Below are 19,872 nucleotides of genomic sequence, written 5' to 3' on the forward strand. Positions count from 1 at the left end.
ATCTGGAAAAAAAAAAAAGAATAATGAAAAATAATGGACAGTTTTGCAATGCATAAAATTGGTGGGTCATGTAAACTCCCACTGAAATAGCTACAAGTGGCTATAATGTGATAAAATGTGGGGAAAAAAAAGTTCGTTAGATGTGAAAACTTTTGCAAAACATTGTATAAACTAATAAAGGGATGATATTAGTTTGTCATTTTGGATTCTTCTTCTTGTTATTATTGTTATCGTTGTTGTTTTTGTTAGTATTCTAAAGGAAAGCAACTTACCAAATTTCTTTCATTAATTTCTACTGGGTTTATTAAAACACAAATGCATCAGTGGGTCTGGGTGTAGCCTGAAAAACGTGGTATGATCCCTCTTGTGGATCCACCTATGATGTCCCGTGTGCCGCGCCGCCAGCTGCCGCACACTCACGCAGTTCTTACGGCTGAGTCGTGCTGCCGGAGCGGCACTCTCGGATTGGAGACCGATGCAAGTCAGACTGCTAACCCGTCCAAAATAAATGAAACACAAATGTCATACGGTGAAATGTAAAGACATTTGGAAGCGCGGAAGTCCTCGTCTGAAGCCGCCACAGCGGGCTGGGTTTGTGGGTAACCCGCCACCCAGCCTGCCTGCCTGCAGGGGATGCGAGCAGAACCGTCGGGGGAACCAATGCGTGTGTCGGAGGAGACAAGCAGGGCGCATCGGAAGGGAGAGCTTAGAAAGCAACTGTTTTGACTTCGAGAACATTTATCTTTTGACAGTAGAAAGAAATGCCCGCCAACATTTTTAGTTAAAGCGAGAGAAGAGTTAGAGGGAACCATTTTTTGGTTTTTTCGAGAGAGAAAAAACAACAACAAAAAAACTTAAAACTATCGCTTTGGACTCGGATCCAGATGGGAGCTGCGGGGCTGGAGCCGACAGGAGATGAACGATGGATATACTGAAGGGGATAAGCATCAGCAAGCACCGCTGGAGATGTATTCCGGTAAACATTCAATGTCACTTATTCAATTCAACATTACTGCTCCAATGGTATCAGTTGTGTCGTGTGTGCATTTATCTAGAGCAGCTACAACTTCCTCTGTCTAAAAAACCTGATATTTTGAACATTAGGAGAATTGAAACTGCTAATATTATGCTTCGTTGAGTTAAAATGACATACCAAGCAGCACATGCACATGGAGTAAGAGGTGAATATTGCCCTCATGGTCATACTAACAGGTTAAAATCCCAGCATTTTTTACTTCCCACCTGAATTGTGTCACAATATTTCATTAGTAATAATAACAATCTCTGTCTTCTCTAATTGCTGTGCCCACCATTCAGATCATGGAGCCTTTTTTTCCCCTTCTGTAACATCCACCTACCAAGTCTTTTCTCATTTAAAACCCCTCTGGCAAAACTCATTGTCGTCTCTAATCCATGGGGGATTGGATTCACTCCAGTCTCATCATCGCTTCCTTTTCTTTGATTGCAGCCAGCTTGATTGCTTCAGATTGTCCAAAGTCCTTTTGACTCTTGCAAGTAGTTACTCTCCTGAAAATCAAATGTCCATATGTCTAAGAGGGATGTCTGAGAGGGAGCTTATATTTCTGCAATTAAGTAAATTGGAAGGAAAGTGGATTTCTGTGACTGTGACATAATATCTCTATTATAAAAGGCTGTAAGCAACAAAAAAAAGTATGTAAATTATTTGCACAGCACTTTGGTGCAGTTATGTTGTTGTTAAGTGCTTTGGGAAAATACAGCAGGTTTGGTAAGGTAAGCATGGCTCGTGCTGTCTGATGACTTGGCTAACTATATGCTCTGCAGTGAAATTACAATTTATTTTCTTAAACTGGCAGGAATATTTGCGCTGCAACCCATCTCCAAATTCTCATTATGAATGGACACGTTTCCAATGTCACTCGCTCAGAGAGGCTGAGGCTGAACTTGGAGTTCATTGTGCCTCACTGACTGCAGCCTGATGGTAAGAAATGATGAGGAAAATTTGTGCATTGAATGAGGAGTTCTGTTAGCTAACTCCAAAAATAATGTGAGAATGCCTTTTTTTCAGAATTTATTTTACTTAATTAAAGTTTTAGTTTAAGTTTCTGAAGACTACCGTCATGGATGGTGTCATGGCTTTGTAAGCTTGTTATTGGTTAATTCACAATATTTGAGTGAGACCGTTAATATATTTTAAGACAACACCTAAAACAGACTAATTCCTTGTAAGGTGTGCAAATCTACATAAATTAACCGGGATTTGTGGACCTCTACAAGTTTGGGTCACCCTTAGTTACCATGGCTTGAAAAAAAAGTCTTAAAGGCAACAATGTCAATGTGGAGTGGCAGCTACAAGGAACTGATCTCAGTCTTATAGACAATATGTTAGCAAAACTGGAAAAGGTATTTGAGCTAGACGGCTAACAAACCAGACTCAGTTACACTCATTCTCTTACTGGTAAAAGATTCAATTCCTTATTATGAGGCATTTCTGGAAGGATACCCAAAATATTACACTAAAGTCATACAGTTCAAAAGACAATTCTATTGCCTTTGCTATAGTAGGTGGGTCATTTATTAATAGCTTGAAAGGAAGAAGGGATGAGAGAAAAAGTAGGGGCTGCAGGGGTGGGAAGTATGTAGTAAATGGCCTGGGTTGCGAACTGAACCCTGGACAGCTGGATCAAGGATTATAGCTTATGTGTATGATGTCCCTGCTCTTCCTCTGAGCCATGTGTCACCCCGCAGAAAAGGTTTAGATTAATTTAATATCCAACAATGAGAAAGAAGGTTTTACCTTTACAGCATATGTAACAGAAAACATTGCCGGCGCTGATCCATGTGTTTCAGCATTTAGATCCTGCTGTGCATCCTTCTTTTAAGCACACTAATGCTAACTTACATTTCAATTTTTCAGTTGCATTTAGATTACCGTACATATTGTAAACTAATTAGTGTGTGAGCACTGGGTCAATAAGGAAAACAGTACCAATTGAAAACAATTAGCGTGCTCGCTGAATAAGAGCGTATGATTATCTCAGCTGAGTTTCATGACTTTGTGCTCGGTATTTCTCTTGTGTGATCTTGTTGGCAGATAAACAAACAGACAAACGGCAGTGAAAACATGCCTTGGGGAAAAATGCCACCACAAAAACAAAATCAATTTTGGGTTGTGGAAAAAATGGGCACCATTTGGTAGTCTTCAGGGAAATAACAGAAGAGAAAAGTAAAGAGATATACTGGCCTAAATATACCAGGGAAAATCAAATCTCCTTTTAAATAAATGAACAATAGTTAACAATAAGTGATATCATTTATCTGTAAAAAAAAAAAAAAAAGACACTAGACTAAATAAACTTTACGTAAGGTTTGGGCCAGTGTGAGATCTTTATGGTACGATAACTGTAAAGTAAAAATATCAAATTTTTTGATTGTCATACTGAAAATTCCTAACAAAATTTTTTTATTTGATCTAATCAGCTATTCAAAACCAAAATACATTTATCATTTTCTATGTGTGCATCATTAAATAACATATCTTTTATTAATATTGTAGCATTTTGTCTATGACATTGTGTTTTTTGTAAGGGATTGAAAGCTGTAGAGGCCTCTTTCAGCCAGCTGTCCACCAGTGCACAGCAACAGGTGGGGTGGGGGCAGTGCTGTATAACGCTAATCCTCAGTCATCTAAAAATCCTAAAATGACTCCACAACTTTCTTTGGTCTGTAATTAAAATGACTTTAACCCGTAAGAATGGTTTGGCAGAAATTGTTAGTTTTTGAAACCATAACTTTTTAAAACCTTGATCAGCCTAAAACTGGAGACCAGACCATGCACACCAGACACAGAGCAATACTCTTAGCTTTTTAGAATAACTAAAAATTTCAAAAGGTTTGATCCCACAAGACAACTGTTAGTCATTCGGTGCATCAGACATCTGAAACATGTCATTTGTGAACAAATATATATTTGTTCATTTGACTGGATTGCGACCCACTTGGGATATTATAACCAACAAGTGCTGCATCCCAAACTTGTATTTGCAAATGTTTATCTGCCTCTGTAAATCCTCTATCAGGTTTAAGTTGGGCCTTTTCATACAGTCACTATTACTTCTAGTCAGAATAAATGTGTTTGTAAAATTAAAGGATTTCTTCAAACCTCAATAAACTGAAACCTTAAAACTAAATCAGCGACCTGCTTCCGGACTTCATACAATCACTGCTCTGTTTACACTTTTTAAGGAAATGTGTGCACTCTTGCATATGTCTGTGGAAACATATGCCAGAGTTGACAGGTGGTCGTTATGGAGGCTTCAAGTAGTGCAATTTCTGATCAGTCATATCACCATTAGCTTTAGATGGTGTCTAATAGCCTATAATTTGCTGTGTCTAAGAAGTTCTAATAATGCTTAAGGTGAGATAATTATTCTATATATTATTCTATAATATTATGTGGTTTATTGTAGGCTCCCTAATATGTGTGATGCCACTTTATTCTCTGTATTTGGATCACAGGTGTTCAGATTATGACGCTTAATGCAACCATCTATACGCTAGCTTAAATGTCTTATTTCAGTGTTTGGAATGAGTGTCCCTGTGCACAACTTCTGAAGTTTGTCAAAAACCTTTCAGACTGAGGTTTGAAATGTTGTGAAGGGAGCAAGAGAGCAGGAGGAGCTTCTCAATATATTTCTGTTGCTCTTGTCACAGGGGAGATTGAGATGAGCGCTTTGGTGGCGTGCCCCGGGTGTGGGCTGGAGAAATGAAGAAGTTGGCATGTGTTATGTCATGCCTCCGGCTTGTGTGCTTACATCAAAACACTATTAGTCTCTTTGTCTTGTGCCACTACTTGAACAAGACTTTTGGCTGAGGAATATATTGGCACTGCCTCAGCTCCCCCGGTGCTCTGTACGCGAGGAAGGAAAACGAATATATTGACTAAGTAAGCTTTTAGCTTAAGATTGTATTTGATTTCGGTTCTATACAAAAACTAATTATTGGGAGAAGGAAGCACATTTAAAGTTGTCAACTGATTTGAAACTACAGGCAGAATTTGTGGGTAGATTTGCAAAAAAAAAAAAAAAAGCCATAGCAGGCACATGTAGTCTGGAGCATACTTTGTTGCTGTTGTGTATGTCTTAAATATTGCAACAGCTCCAATGTTTTTTGGTAAATCAGAATATACAGGATTAGGAAGATTTTTTTCTCCCTGAGAAAAAAGAAAAAAATCACTCATAATTGAAAAGGAATGTGTGGGAAAACATGATCCAGCATGCGATCAAATGAAGTTACAGGACGGTTGATTAAAGATCCAGCATTGTGTTCAGTTTTTGTTGTTTTTCTTTGGCTCTTGTCGTGTTTCTCGCAGAGTGTAGGAGTCTGGCCTCATTCATGATTCAAAGCTGGCGGGGTGGGTGTGATTGTGAGTGGGATGCTCATGCGTTTGTGCTCAGTGTGAACTTCATCTTCATCTGGACTCCTCAGGCAAATAGGACCTGCAGTGCAGACCTGTTAATACACTTTTTGAGCCCTGACACAATTGATGATGACTGAAAGACAGGGCGTAGTGATCAGGGTCAAATCAGCTGACAATGCTCTCAGCTTCTGTGACAGGCTGAATTAAAGTCTGTGGTTTATCAGCTCCAGCTGGTGCTGTCAGAGGAATAGAGGGCAAGAGATATCACTCTTACAACACGGGACACTTTAAAGATTTTTCTTTGTCTCCAAGAATCAGAGGCTTCTGCAGCAGCAGCTTTTGCCTTTCCTCAAAAGTTGCAGAAGGATGCAATGAGTAGTTTTCATCTGTGCGTTCTCAATAGTTTTTTTTTCTTTTGCAGTGGTCAATTTATCATTAAAAGTAAATTAGTAATTAATTTATAGTCTATATTCATTTTTATTTCATGCATTTGTAATCTTAACTGAATAATCTTGAGTCTCCTCAGCTTCTAGTGAGGTTAATGTTTTAAAGTGCCTTGCAAAAAGATTATTTTTTGTACTTTTTCACATTTTCTGGTGTTATGACCACAATATTGATTTCATTTTAGGGTGAGTTGAAAATGGGGTTAGTTTCTAAAAAATATACATCTTACGCATTTGTACATGTCATGAAACATTCCATTATGCACCAAGTTATGGCTGGTAAACAAAACTGAAATGCCTGACAATAAGAACTTGAATCAAAAAAGCTGCCAAGATTCCCTTAGAACTTTACAATGCTGGCCGTTGGTAAGATTTATTTCAGATGATCAGTCTCATACTATACTGTCAAAATATATATGTAAATTTGGTGCTTTTTAAGGAAAATACATGCAATAAAAACACGTAAGTACTAAAGTATTTTTTTAAATTAAATTGAGTGACTTAAGGTGAGGAAACTGTCATGGAAACATTATCCAACAATTCATCATAAAAAGGAAAAATCTTTTTCTTCAGATGTAATTTACATGCTGCAGATAAAAAGCATAATTTGGGTTTCCCCAGTTGTCTAAAGCCATACTAATCTTAATAGTATGTAAATGGCTAATAACAATGTGCCTCTCTAATTATTCTTGGACCTAGAAAATGGAAATAACACGGATAATCCCAGCTGGTGTAAGACATAAAAATTTGATCTGTTTGAATCTCACATAGTGAATACAGCGCATGTAAATACCATGCATCATATTCATTTGTGAATTGAGGCAGATTTTTTTTTTTTTTTAAAGTTTATTTTTTTGCCATTAGTTTGTGCAATCTGGGAGGAAACAGTCGAGCCTTGGCTGGCACTTTAGCCTGACTGATATCCCATTTCTCAAGTTTTGACTATTTCAGCGACATGAAAGCAGTTGGAACTTGAAAGGCAAAGTTTGAAAGCCTATCATTAACTTTCATCTCGTATGGCAAACAAATTGGAGAATCAGCCTGCGATGAAAGTGAGCCATCGGCCTTGTCACGAGCACTTAAGGCCACGGGGGTAATTAATTTGTATTGAATAGGAAGTCAAATACTGATGCGGACACTCCCAGACTCCCCTATCATCTTAGCGCTGAGCTTCCTTGGATCAAAAGGATTTCTTTCTCTTCCCCCACCCGCCTCCCCGCCCCTGCAGTCTGATGTCTTGTCTCAGGACTTGCTGAATAATAGAGATCAAGGGATTGCTGTCAGAGGCCAGCAAATATGAATGAAGTGTCATGGCACTTCACATATATCGGCAGAGTTCACTTGTTTTGGTGTCAAGACTGGATAAATTAATATTAGATGACCAAATGGTAAAACATTTACATGGCTGACAAAACAATTACTATAACAGATCCTGAAGACGGCTTTTATATGCGTGTGTGTAACAAATCACAGCGACAGCTCAATGTGCAAACAGACGTGACACCTACACATCTACATTATCAGAGGAAATGCATTTCGCTTAATTGCCACGCATATAAATATCAGGCATCATTTTGTTTTTAAAATGCGTGTGTTTGATGTACAAATAAAGCTTTGCTGAATTTCCAGATTTCATATATATGTTTTTTTTTTTTCCTCTTAAATGCATTTTGCAAAGTAATTTATTCAGCACATTTCACAATGATTCCCTCAAAGGCGGAGAACTCCAAAAATATCCAGGAGCAGAAGAGGGGGATTTGAAGTCTTTCTGTTTTATTATTAAAAGCCAACAGTTACTCATGACATTTGCATCCTAATAACTGCAAGATAAGTTGGAACTAAGTTGGCACTCTAAACCTAATCTCCATAATAAGATTTATAGGCGAAAAAAATTTGCTACTTTTATTGCTACAGGCAGGAAAGAGGGGTAGTGTGGGCAAACGTGTCAAGGGAGGGTGTTGATATACTCACATAGACATCAGTATGCTCTGTCATGCCTTTCAGTGGTGCAAAGATAGGAGGCGTGCAGATAACTAGGAAAGTATGAAGGTATAATCTTTCAGTTGTCCCTGTTTCTCTCTTTTTTCGATTCTGGCCTCTTGATAGACTATACTGTGGTTTCCTATTAATTCCTTCTTCTCATTCATTTCACTATGCTGATGGTGTGTGTTCAGAAAAAGCTCCACCATCAGTCAGTTAAATGTACCAAGGAGAGCCGGTTTGAACAAAGACAATACCTAATTTCCTCCCATTGCGCTTTCTCTCTTTATAATGAGCTTCCCATAACCAAACATTTGTCTGCTGCCTTACCAGACAGAGAATCTTGGCTATCAACATGTTGGAAATATTTATAAAAAGACAACCAGATCCCCATTTATCACTTAGCGGGGTAGGAGCGGCTCTCATTACGTAACAGCATTTTTGTTTGGGGGGCAGAGGAGTGGGGGAGGACTATGTTTGAAAAGCCGAGATGAATTACAGCAAGGTCCTTGAGAGAAAAAAAAAATCAATTGGAAATCTCCAGGGGAGACTGGAAAATGGTTTTGGTCGACGTACAGTCAGCTCTTTATGTCAAAAATTCATAATCCGGCTAAGACGGATTCAAGGAAACTGGCACAGTGCTTTATTGCATGCTAGGGTTGTGTCTGACAACCGGGCTGACTTTTGTTTTGTCTCAGCCGGTTGGCGCAAAAGAAGGCATTCCCTTTATGCTTCTATTGAAGGCAGGATATCTATTTTGTAATATTAAGCTTACTTAAGCAAACTTCACAGCCAGTCCTACGAAACATCGCATTATATGGCTGCGAATAGAACATCTTATTACTAGCAAAGTTTTCACGATCTGCTTCACGTTCATCTTATTTCAAGGAATGTTTCTGTCCTTGTTGATGAGGCCGCTGGTTGTGACTCACTAATACTTCCCTGCTCCTTTTCTTTGTATCTGACAGATGAACAGTGAACATTACTGGAGAGGACAAAGCCAGAATTCTATGCACATGTGATTGGATCTGAGCTTGCTCTGACCTGAGACCATTAAAATGGAGTTGCTATGGAAACTCATAGTGCTGCTGTCATTGGTGGAGTATCTGACAGGTAAGCCTCCCAAACACACTATTTGTCCTGTTGTTTTGTGGACACTTGCAGAACCTTGGAACAGAAAGTCTTCATCGCAGTGGATTTTAATTAAGGGCATGAGAGTAAAGGAACGATAGTATCACTGGACAACACACTTTTCAGATTTTTATTTGAAAAGTGTGTTCAAATAAAAATCTGATTGTGAAGACGAGATTTTGAAAACGGGATGAATAATTTTCCTTCCACTTTCTGTTTTTCAACTACATCAAAAATCAAGACGTGGGAATTCTTTTGCATGGCAATGCACTTTAAAAAAAAAAAATCCTACTGGTTTGAAATTTATATAAAAGAAGAAATATTTGATCTCTACAAAAAAAAAACAGAGATGGAAGCAAACATAAACTATTAAAGACTTTGAAAAAGTTTAACACCCTTAAAGTGTGAGGCTTAAAAAAAAACAACAACCCAAAAACAAACTCTCCTTATTAGAAGGTCAGTTCTGCTGAATCGCAAAGCTGCCCAGTCTCCGTATCAGAGACAACCACCATGCAGCAGTGGACTGTGCAGTTATTAATTCTAAAGAGCGGCTCAATTGTTTTCCTAATTGAGACTGTACTGGTCGTGGTACAGAAATCTTGTCATTGATCTGGGTTTTAATGAGAGACCTAATTTTCCTCCCTTTAGAAGCTGTTCAGGGTCAAACACGAGTTCTCCTCAGACCGCCAGCTCCTGGAGTTGAGAACAAGATGAATAAGAGCTTTACGGCATGAGCAAAGTGTCTTGAAGGAAATACTCATTTTTTCATGTTGCCTCGTTCAAAATCAGCGACTCCTCCTCGTGCCTGGGACCGAAAAATAATTACTCTGCGTGCATGTGAGAGCTGGTGACTGTGGCTTGCTTTGTATGCGTTCTTTTTCCTTAAAGCGGCAGAGCATGAGGACACCTAAATCTGCATATGTGGCAATTAGCACAGTTTATCGCTAAATCTGAACACATCACTAGATGTCTGATGAGGCTTTCCTCTGAGAATTGCTGCCTGCTGGATTATGATCTACACTACTATTCGAGATCAGGAGGTTTATCCTGCTGAACGATTATTTTAACTACACAGATGCTGGATGTTGATCAAAACATACCTTAAACCTGCCTGTTTTTGTTTCAGAGAAAGAAAACTGCTTCTATAAGGCTATTCACACCCACTTTCTGTGTTAGGCCACAAAATCTAATCTTGCAGTCATTAGTGGCACAAATCAATGCCGTGGTTATCAATTTACAGCAATTTGGTGCTTGACAGAGAAACAGAGGATAACATAGTTACTGAGCATTAATATTCAGAGTGGGGTTCCATTACATGTGCTCTACTTACAACAGTATAAACCTAGACGTCTGAAGCTTCTGTCTGCAGCAAATGGAAAAAAAAAAATGAAACACGTCAAATGTTTTACTGTGTACATTTTGCGAAGGGCCACTGTGTCAGAATTTTTAACTTGGGTTTAGGTTATTTATGCACATGTTCTGTTTTTTTTTTCTTTTTCTTTTTCTTTTTTTTTTCTTTTTTGTGGGCATTGGCTGTGTGGGAGAGCATTCGAGTTGAGGGGAAACCATTCCCAAAGCGAGTTCATGTAAAGTTAACCACCTCTTCTCTTATTCCTCTCTGAGGGTCTGAACAGCCTGAGGCAGGGGTGTCTACTATGTGTGTGAATGAGTGAGTAGAGCAAGATGGCACTGGGGCAAAGGGGAGGATGCTGTTTGCAGCCACAGATGCTGCATCACTAACCTGCAAACAGGCTGCTTTCTTCTAGCTCTGAATCCATTGTTTGGATTTGGAAAAATAAGACACTTATCTGCAAATATCTATGGCAAAGAAGTTATGCATGAAAATGTGAGATTATTTTGTGGCACCTTGCAGAAGTATTCATAACCCTTGCACTTTCTGACCACTTACAAAACCTTATTGGGCTTTGTTGTGATTTTATATGGTAGGAGCAACACAAATATGTGTGCAACTGTGAAGTGGAGGGAAATCAATAGAAGATTTTAAAAGCATTTTGCAAAAAAGAAAAAAAACAAACTACAAAGCTTTTTATTCTTTGGTCAATACTATACAAATAGCATTTGCTGCAGGTCTTTAGGAGCATAGCTATTAAATGTTTGAGCATTTGTCCGTGCAAAGCAGCTGATGTCAGTCAGAGTGGATGGACAGCAACATTGATTTTCAACTCTTGCCATAGATTCTCAATTAGATGCAAGACTGGACTTTGCCAAAATGTCCATACTGCATAACAGTCGTCTGGTCAACAAATTCTCTACCTGAACTGTTGATCTCTGCAGCTGCTCCACTTTTTCTACTGGCCTCTTGGCTGTTTTTCTGATTAATGATAGTCATCTCTTGGTAGCTCTGAAATTGTACTTTCCATCTCCAGAACATGGATTATTGATTTTACATCCTAACCTTGATTTAAGGTTTTCCAAAATTGGATCCCCGACCTCTCTGGTGTTACTTTGTCTCCATGATTGTGCTTATTTACTATGTCTTTCAACCGACCCCAGAGGTCTTTAAAAAACAGCTGTATTTACGACGAGGTAAAATACCTGAAGATTTTCGCAGCAGATTTTCGCAGCAGATTTCATCAGCGTAAAAATGGCCAACTTTTGGATTCAGTTTGTGGTTGTAGGTCCAGTTGGTGTGAATAACTTTGCAAGTTCAAATTTCAAGTTTGAATTTCCATTTGAGTAAGTCCTTTTGACGTTGAAGATGTCAGGCATATGATCTTAAGCATAGAGCAAAGTCCGTAAAAGAAATATAGCACACTTTGTATTCAACCTTCTTGTAAAGAATGACATTGATTTAAATCCTGTTTTCTAAAGGCTCTGTGAATTTCTGAGCAGTTGGCTTAAATAATTGGAAGAAATCACATAAGGGTACAATTTAGCTGGCAAAATTGGAATCAAAAACATAAACATATTACCAAGAATTGCAGCTGAGGCTCTTAACAGCAATCAAAAGTTTTCCTCTTTCTGAATAAATAACACAGAAAAAAAAAAAAGGTTCACATTTGCTGAAATGGGTATAATTTATTTATGCTGTCTTTTGATATGTGGTAACAAAAATCTCAGAAGTTGACTGATATAATTAGATGGTTTTATGAAACTATTTCTATGTGATGGAGAGATTTATTTTTTTTTGGTGAGTCAGAGAAAAAAAGGGGATCACAGTTCACAGAGCTGAGGTGTTTGGAGATATTATTCTAGCCTCCATGAAAATGAAAACAACAACTCATTTCGGTCTTTTGGTGTTGCACATATGTCACTTATTTCAGTGGAATGATAATATTATTGGAAATTCCTGATTAAAATTAAATAAACTCACACTCAAATATCATTTAGACAGAAAGGGTATTGAGATAAGCAAAGTAGAAGAGGAAAACTTGCATGTACTGTAGAGATGGACCCCATCCAATCAAACATTAGTATCAGTGTCTATTTTCGGATCAAATATTGGGTTTAAGCCACCTACAGTGACTGCGAAGAGAAAGCTGACTGCGATTATGTTCTGGGCCTCATTGCATTCAAGGTCCCTCTTTCTCTCAGTCCATTTTGTGAATTGATATTAATACTATACATACACCTGACAAGAACGTGAACACATGCACGGCAAGTCCACTTTACCCTTCATTATCGATCTTACAAGTAGACATAAATGTACTGCAAGAATTTCAGTTTTGTAAGTTATAGTGCCAGCGTTATTTTTTCATTCTTAGCATATGCAACTGTGCATCTTCTAGAGCAGGGGTTTTCAAAGTATGAAAGGGTGAGCCCCCCTCCAAGGAGCACAATGCCTGCTGCGCCCCCCCCCAAGACTCTAAGAAGGATTATAAAGCCCCCCCTCCCCCCAGATTCTGCAAGTACTGTTTGGTGTCAGCGCAGCGCATAGAGCTCCTCCTGCAGCTCCACAGCTCAGATGGCTGCGACACTTACCGTAATATTAATAATTATAACGGTGCTAACTTGCCATTATAATTATTGCCAACTTGGCTGTTTTCACGTTTATTGCGCTGTTCAAATTGGTCTCGATGTTTGCAGTTTTCTGGAGCGCAACGTGAAGCTCGACGTCATTCAGAGGTAATACATTAACTTGACATTAACAAAGACACAGTGGGACGGATCATCCTGGAATTTATGGACAAGGAGAGACTGAGTAAAACTACCTTAATGACGGACAAATTCTGGGATTTATTGTGAGTCTCTGTTTATTTCCAACCCCAAATGAGTAACTTCACGTTCAAAAATGAGCCCAAAAAGGCGCAACCAGCAACTCGTTAAATTTTCAAGCGACTTAAAAAAAATGAAGCCCAAAGCCGCTTATAATACTCGGACTTGGTTTTGACAGAAACTCAAAATAGTTCCAGTTTTTCCACCCACAAAATGCGCATCTCCCTCCATTGATTACATTTATGTCTCATAGAGACGTGGTCATTGACAATATTCAGTAGAGAAATACTGATTAAATAACAAAAAAGATATCATTTAGCAAAATGATTTTGATAAGTAACTGTAGTCTGACTACTGGATTTGAAATAGCAACGTTAGATTACTGGTTACTGAAAAGTGGTCCGATGTCAGTCAAACATTAGTTACTGACATCACTGGCCAAAACATCCTCTAAGGTGGGAAACATTTCCACACGCGCACCCCACAGTACCAACTTTTTCCTAAATCCACAGTTTGTGAAGTTGATATTTATAAAAGACGTTTCTCTCACATCAGTAGACAGCAAGCAGATAGCTTTCCGGTTTACTTTTTGCGCTTAGTGCTCTGGCAGAGGCGCGTACACTTTGAAAACCGCCGTTCTAGAGAATGCAGATCTTAATTTTCACCCAGAAATTTCCAAAACACTGTGAACATTTTCAAATCCAGCATGTTCCGTGTCAAGGTTGAGACCGTGACAGGATAAAATAGATGAAATAGAGCAAAATGCTGTACTCTGTTCACCCTTACTGTTGTCTTTTTGACCTTTTCTCTCTCACACAGTGGGTACAGTGCCTATAAAAACTGCTCACCAAATTTGATGTTTTACTCTTTTTTTTCTTGCTTTTACAGATCAGTCATGATCAATAAAATGTGGCTTTTTGGGTAAAAAAAAATATAAATAAATCCTCTTTGATGTCAAAATAAAAACTGCTTTATTCAAAATAACGACAATTAATTAAAAATATGAAACACAAACTACGCAATTAACTAACTTTTCAGCCACTTCAAGTCAGCATATAGTAGATGCACCCTTGGCTGCAATCACAGCGCAGATCTGTGTAGATAGGTCTCAAATAGACTTGCACATCTAGACACTACAATTTACCAGCATTATTTCTTGCAAAACTGTTCAAGTTTTGTCAGGTTGTGTGGGGCTGCTCCGGATCATCCACTTTGCTGTCTTGTAATCGTTTCTGTGCAGCTTTAGCTGGATGCTTCAGGTCATTGTCTCGCTTAAAGCCATTGTTCTCTTGCAGATGGAAACAAACTGTCCTTCAGGATTCCCCCTGTATTTGCAGCTTTCATTTTACTTTCTTTCATCATAAGCCTTACAGGGCCTGCTGGCATCCCCACAGCATGATTCTGTCACCACCATACTTCTCAGTAGGGATGGTGTGTTTGTGGTGATGTTCAGTGGTTGATGTCTCTCAAACATAGCAACATGTCTGAAGGCCAAAAGGCTACAATTTGTTTTTACATTTGACCATGGAGCCTTTTGACAAACTCTAGTCACGGTTTTATCTGAGTTTTCTTCCAACAGTGGCTTCCTCATTGCCACTTTCCCATAAAGCTCTTACAAGTGAAGAACCTGGGCAACAATTGTCTGCAGAGTCTCTCCAATCTCGGTTGCTGAAGCCTGTAACTCCTTCAATGTGGTCAGAGATCTCCTCTCTCACTGGTCTCCTACTTATGGGGTCACTGCGAAGACGGCCTGATCAAGGCAGATTTACACGTGACATATTCCTTTCATTTCTTGATGATGGATTTAACTCAAATGTTTTTGGCAGATGTGAAGAATTTTTAAATAAGTTGTGAATTGTTGCATAAACTCAATTATGTCAGACATCCTGCAGAACCTGATCTGTCGTCTTAAAGCGCACAGAGCAACTGTTCACTCAGGCCCCACAGCAGGGAGGCGTCCTCAAAAAACTTGAAATATAAACTGTTTTTGTTTGTGTTTGTTGATTTTCATAAAATTCTAATGAAATAATGACAGAAATAAATTCATCTGGGCTATTTTAAGTGGCTGAGCGAGTGAATTTTGTATTAACAAACATGTTTATGCAAAATGTTCTCTGAGGCCCATATCCCTGTGCACCCGGATGAGTCAGATAAAAGTGATCCAAAAGGCAGTGGTGCTGGATGAAGGAAAAAGTCATGTCTTTCCCCTTAAAGGGGAAATCAGGCTTTCAAATGAAAGCACAGAGAGAAATTATTCATTTCTTTGACAAGAGTCTGAAGTAAAAAAAATAAATAAATACACTGTCTGAGCTAATATCAGCAGCCATGCTTTCAGAGTGAAGGCAGCATGTTTCCGCTGTATTCATCAACTTCAGAGTCATTTCCGCCAATCATTTGACACTGAGAAGTTGTGGAGCTAGCAATAAAAACAGTTCAACTTTGTAGATGTTTCAGCTCTTTCCCGGTGATTAATCATGACACATTCCGTAGCAATGAATATTCTGTAATATCAGGAACGTGAAACTGAACGCAACAGACTACAGGAATCGAAGTGTTAATGGAAAAAGAGATGCTGTCATTTGACAGAGGGATAAATGGTCAAATGGAGATGATTTTGTTTACTTTATTGTCAGAAAGAGAGATGGATATCATAGACTGTAATCAAAAAATGACATACTGTTGGTGCATTTGAATCAGTCAATACCTTTTAGACACTTAGGTTTCTAAACTTTAACAAGAAAACAAACTTATCAGGAAGTGCCGTGTATCAGGAAGGTTCATCATGAGATTATAAAACAAAATAGTACGAAATAAAACACGAAACATGTGGTCTTGCATATCAAATGGTTTATTGAATAGCAAACATATACATATACATTTAACCTTTTGGCACCAGCGTAATATTTTGATAAAGTGTTATCAAAACTTAATATCATTCCCTATGAAAGTACGGAATGATATTAAGCCTTGTAATTATTTCTATTAAGAGACAATTAACAATAAAAAAGACATTTAAAGACCTCATCAGTGGTTTTGGAAGCATAAAGACCCATCAATGGACATTTACTGGAGAATAAATTCCTTTGTCATCTTTTTCCAACACTGTTTTCAAAGCAGACTTCTTTAAACATATTCCCAACACCAGCTAATGAGCTTCTTTTTTGTGCTAATAAAGATAAAGATGAATGAAGCCTGCTCATTTGATTATTGTGCAGACAGTTAAGCAGTTTTTCAATACAGACTGTACACTAAGATCATATCATATACCAAAATTCGCCTGAGAGATAAGGAGATAAGGATCAAGAAAGCATGGGAGTCACGTAAAATGGTTCATTCAACGCCTAAAATTTCATTCTCGAGTCCAGTGTAGGAAAACGTTGTTCACACAGAGTGAAACGACAGTAAGCCAAATATATCACATTCTAATGTATAAATTATGTTATTTCTGTGTCACATATGGATGCATTTCATTAGGAAATGTCTGTGAATCTAAAGCAAGAGAAATTTTAGAGTTTGACACTTCAAACTCTTTTTTTTTTTTTCTTTAGCAAGAACAGATATGTGTGAACAGATGATGCGCTATGATGCGCTTTTCTATTTTTTTTTTGTGCATGTATTTATGTAACCACCGGAAACAGTCATCACATTTAACCACTTCATCACCTAAAACAGTGATACTGTTTTATTCTCAGTTATATTTTTCTGTGATATTTATTAATGGATGTTATTAAAGACTAAAATAAAAATAAATAAGTTTTTATTAATGGAAAAACAACAACAAAAATATAAAGGACATACGTTTTGCTTAGCACTAGCAAAATGCCAAACATCACTTTTTTCCACAGCACAACTCTCATAATGTAAAATAACATAAAGAATACAAAAATGAAGTATGTGCACCATGTGTAAGTAAAATAGGTTGTGAAGCAAATATGGAAAGTATCCAAGCACTGGTCCACCTAGAGGAAAAACATTTAATTTGATTTTTATATCACTGTATAATTTTTAAAAATATGTATTCTGGACCTTTTATTAGTTTTTGTAGAATTTAATGAACAAAGGGCAAAATAAATTTTTTTTAATTATACTTGTGAAAAAAAAATTGAAAATACATTTTTATTTTGTATTTGATTTTTATGAACATCACATCTGTATTTACGTATTTTGGATGTAATGCAACTAGATAATAAATGTTATTTGCACAAGCAAATCTTCTGTGTGGTTTATAAAGCCATTTTTTACAGAGAACTATAAAAATTGCTTTAATTTGCTGCTCCTATAAAGGGAAGTGGGTGGAATCACTTCTGTTTCCCCAGTGGTCATTGCACTGTATATTACTGATGCAAAGCCTGTTACTGCAGTTGGGAAGCAATAGCTTTGATTAGCAAGAACGGTAGAACATGATTGGAAATTGGCTTTAAGTGTCTCATATATTTCTTTCTAATAACCATGTAGCTAAAAGCAGGTGGTATAAATTTAATAAGCAGCTTTGTACTGTTTCTGACATCCCAGCTGAATTGTCAAGGGGAATAGTTAGTGTTTTCTATTGCTTGGGCAAGCCCAGTCCTACATGCCATAGTGGTGTACCCATCAAACAATCAGCGATCTGCAAATATAATTTACAGATCGCAAATTAACAACTACCTTTTATAATTGCAGATGGCTGCAATTATAAAAATGCAGCCATCTTCTCCCTCAATTTCTGTGCTGAAATGTTTTGCTGTCAATTTGCGAAGCACAAATGCGTCAAGAGTTCAGAAAAATCTAAACCGTCTTTTTTTGACACAACCAGGACACTGGGTCTGCCTCCACATTAATGTTCGGTGCTCCCAAATAAGAAACCTTCAAGGTGTATCGTATCGGGACTAGACAGAGCAGAAAGATGCTTTAAAAGGCAAAACTGTCTTTTTTCATTTGGTTTCCAAAACCTTAAGCTGAAACGAATTGATTCAGTGTCTCAAAAGTGGTCTGTACCTCCCCCTCAGCTGACTCCTCGTGGGCCTGTTTATTCATGCTAAGGTAAGCTAAAGGAATCCATCTGCTGTCAGCCAGTATTGAATTTGAGATTAGTTTTTATTTCGACCTCTAAAACAGCTCGCTCTTCCTACAACTTGCTTCGGTGCTGAGCCTTGTTGTCCGATGAGCCTTGGAATGCACGCACATATCACCATCTGGCAGCAGGGCACAGATAAGGGTAGAGTTAGCCTTTTCTTCCCTCTTCAAACTCCATTTCACAAAGACCTGCATTTCCGGCCTGTGGCATTGTGCCGTCAACCACTTGAGGGATCTAGATCACTCCAATTCAGTGTCATTTTGTAAAAACTAATTTTGGAAAGTAGGAGAATTTCTTATTTGGCATTAGCAGATATTCCCAGCACTCCTAATACCCGATTGTGGATTCCCTTCTTGTTTCTGTATCATAAAATTCAGAGATGATATGGTGTGACACAGTAACTAAGGTGACACAATTTGACTAAAACACTGGGAGGAGGTTGTCAGGATCATTTAGAGAGAAAAGAAAACGAAGTTATTTATGAGCTTACAATGAAAAACTAGAGGTAAGATGAAAGGAGAGAAAACAGCAGGGAACAAACCAAGAAGGCACACAGAGAGTACGAGTCCAGGAGTAAACAGGCGTGGTAGATGGGGAAGGAACAGCAAGGAATAAATGAGCAGATGATGAACTGATATAAACAGTATGCAATAAGACTTTATGGACACAATAAAAAGTAGAAAATTACCACAAATTACAAAACCAAAAGTCTTTTAGATCAAAGACCTGTAAAGAAATGGAAAATGAAAACATGTGTTACATAGTATGTATAAAAGACAAGAAGAAAACATTGTGTGTTTGTTACGATACGTTCAAATTCACAATTATTTTAACAGAATGAAGAAAACAAATAGGATCAGCAAAATACATGGATATAAAATTAAACATTTGATATTAAAATTAACAGACAGTAAATGATACAATTTTGTCATAAATGATTTATTATTACTGAGTTTGTTTGTGCAGTATGTTGTATTTATTCTTTGTGGTTGTTTAATTTCATGGTAGAAATATTTTACTATGCCTGAAGTTGTTAAAAGAAGCAATGTTGGTTTTGAGTTAAATTGCAGTTGTCAAAGTTGGAGTTTTGTTTTCAAATTTTTCCATGTTTTTTTTTTCAGAATAATTTTTTTTTCATATATGTCCATCATAATAAAATGTGTTTTTGAAAAAGCCCACAAATAAAAAAAAAAATAGTGCAGTTCTTTACCTTCCAATCTAGTTATCGGATAACTTTAGACTTATGTAAACCGATATTCTGTTTTTTTTTTTTTTTTGCCTTGATCTTTGTCACAACTGTGTAGTAGCTACTGACTATAATGTGTAGAGATACATTGATAGCAACTTCGAACCATTTAAAAAAAAATACATAAATGAATCAATTACCAACACTTTTAAATCCAAGAGGTTCCGAAAACACACAAAGGTTGAACCCTCAAGACAACTTTGCTGTATTCAGCTCAGCCTTCCTGTTACTGACTGAAAGTTTGTCTTGCTCTTTCTCTATTAAAGCTGAAATGAACTGCTGAGGGGTTTCAACATGTTATAGCAAATAGTTTAATCGTGCATCCTTCATTAGCTTCATCTGAGTTTCCCTTGATTTTATTTTAATCAACTTACTACTGCTGTAAGTCGCTAACTTCACAAATCCTTCCTTAATCACAGAGAACTCCGCGGAGATGAGTGTTGTC

At 37.6% G+C, this 19,872-nt stretch overlaps 1 protein-coding gene across 1 annotated transcript in view; it reads left to right on the forward strand.

The window, feature by feature from the left end:
- Positions 1-438: 438 nt before the first annotated feature.
- LOC122838875 (contactin-3-like) overlaps positions 439-19,872 on the forward strand; it is a 38,300-nt gene continuing 18,866 nt past the window's right edge. Inside the window, exons 1-2 of the mRNA XM_044129906.1 lie at positions 439-976; positions 8,790-8,934. Of these exons, the coding sequence (XP_043985841.1) occupies positions 8,880-8,934 (55 nt within the window). The 5' untranslated portion in view covers positions 439-976; positions 8,790-8,879. The remainder of the gene's footprint in view (positions 977-8,789; positions 8,935-19,872) is intronic.

This window comes from Gambusia affinis, linkage group LG01 (assembly GCF_019740435.1).
Source record: "Gambusia affinis linkage group LG01, SWU_Gaff_1.0, whole genome shotgun sequence".
Classification (NCBI taxonomy): Eukaryota; Metazoa; Chordata; class Actinopteri; order Cyprinodontiformes; family Poeciliidae; genus Gambusia; species Gambusia affinis.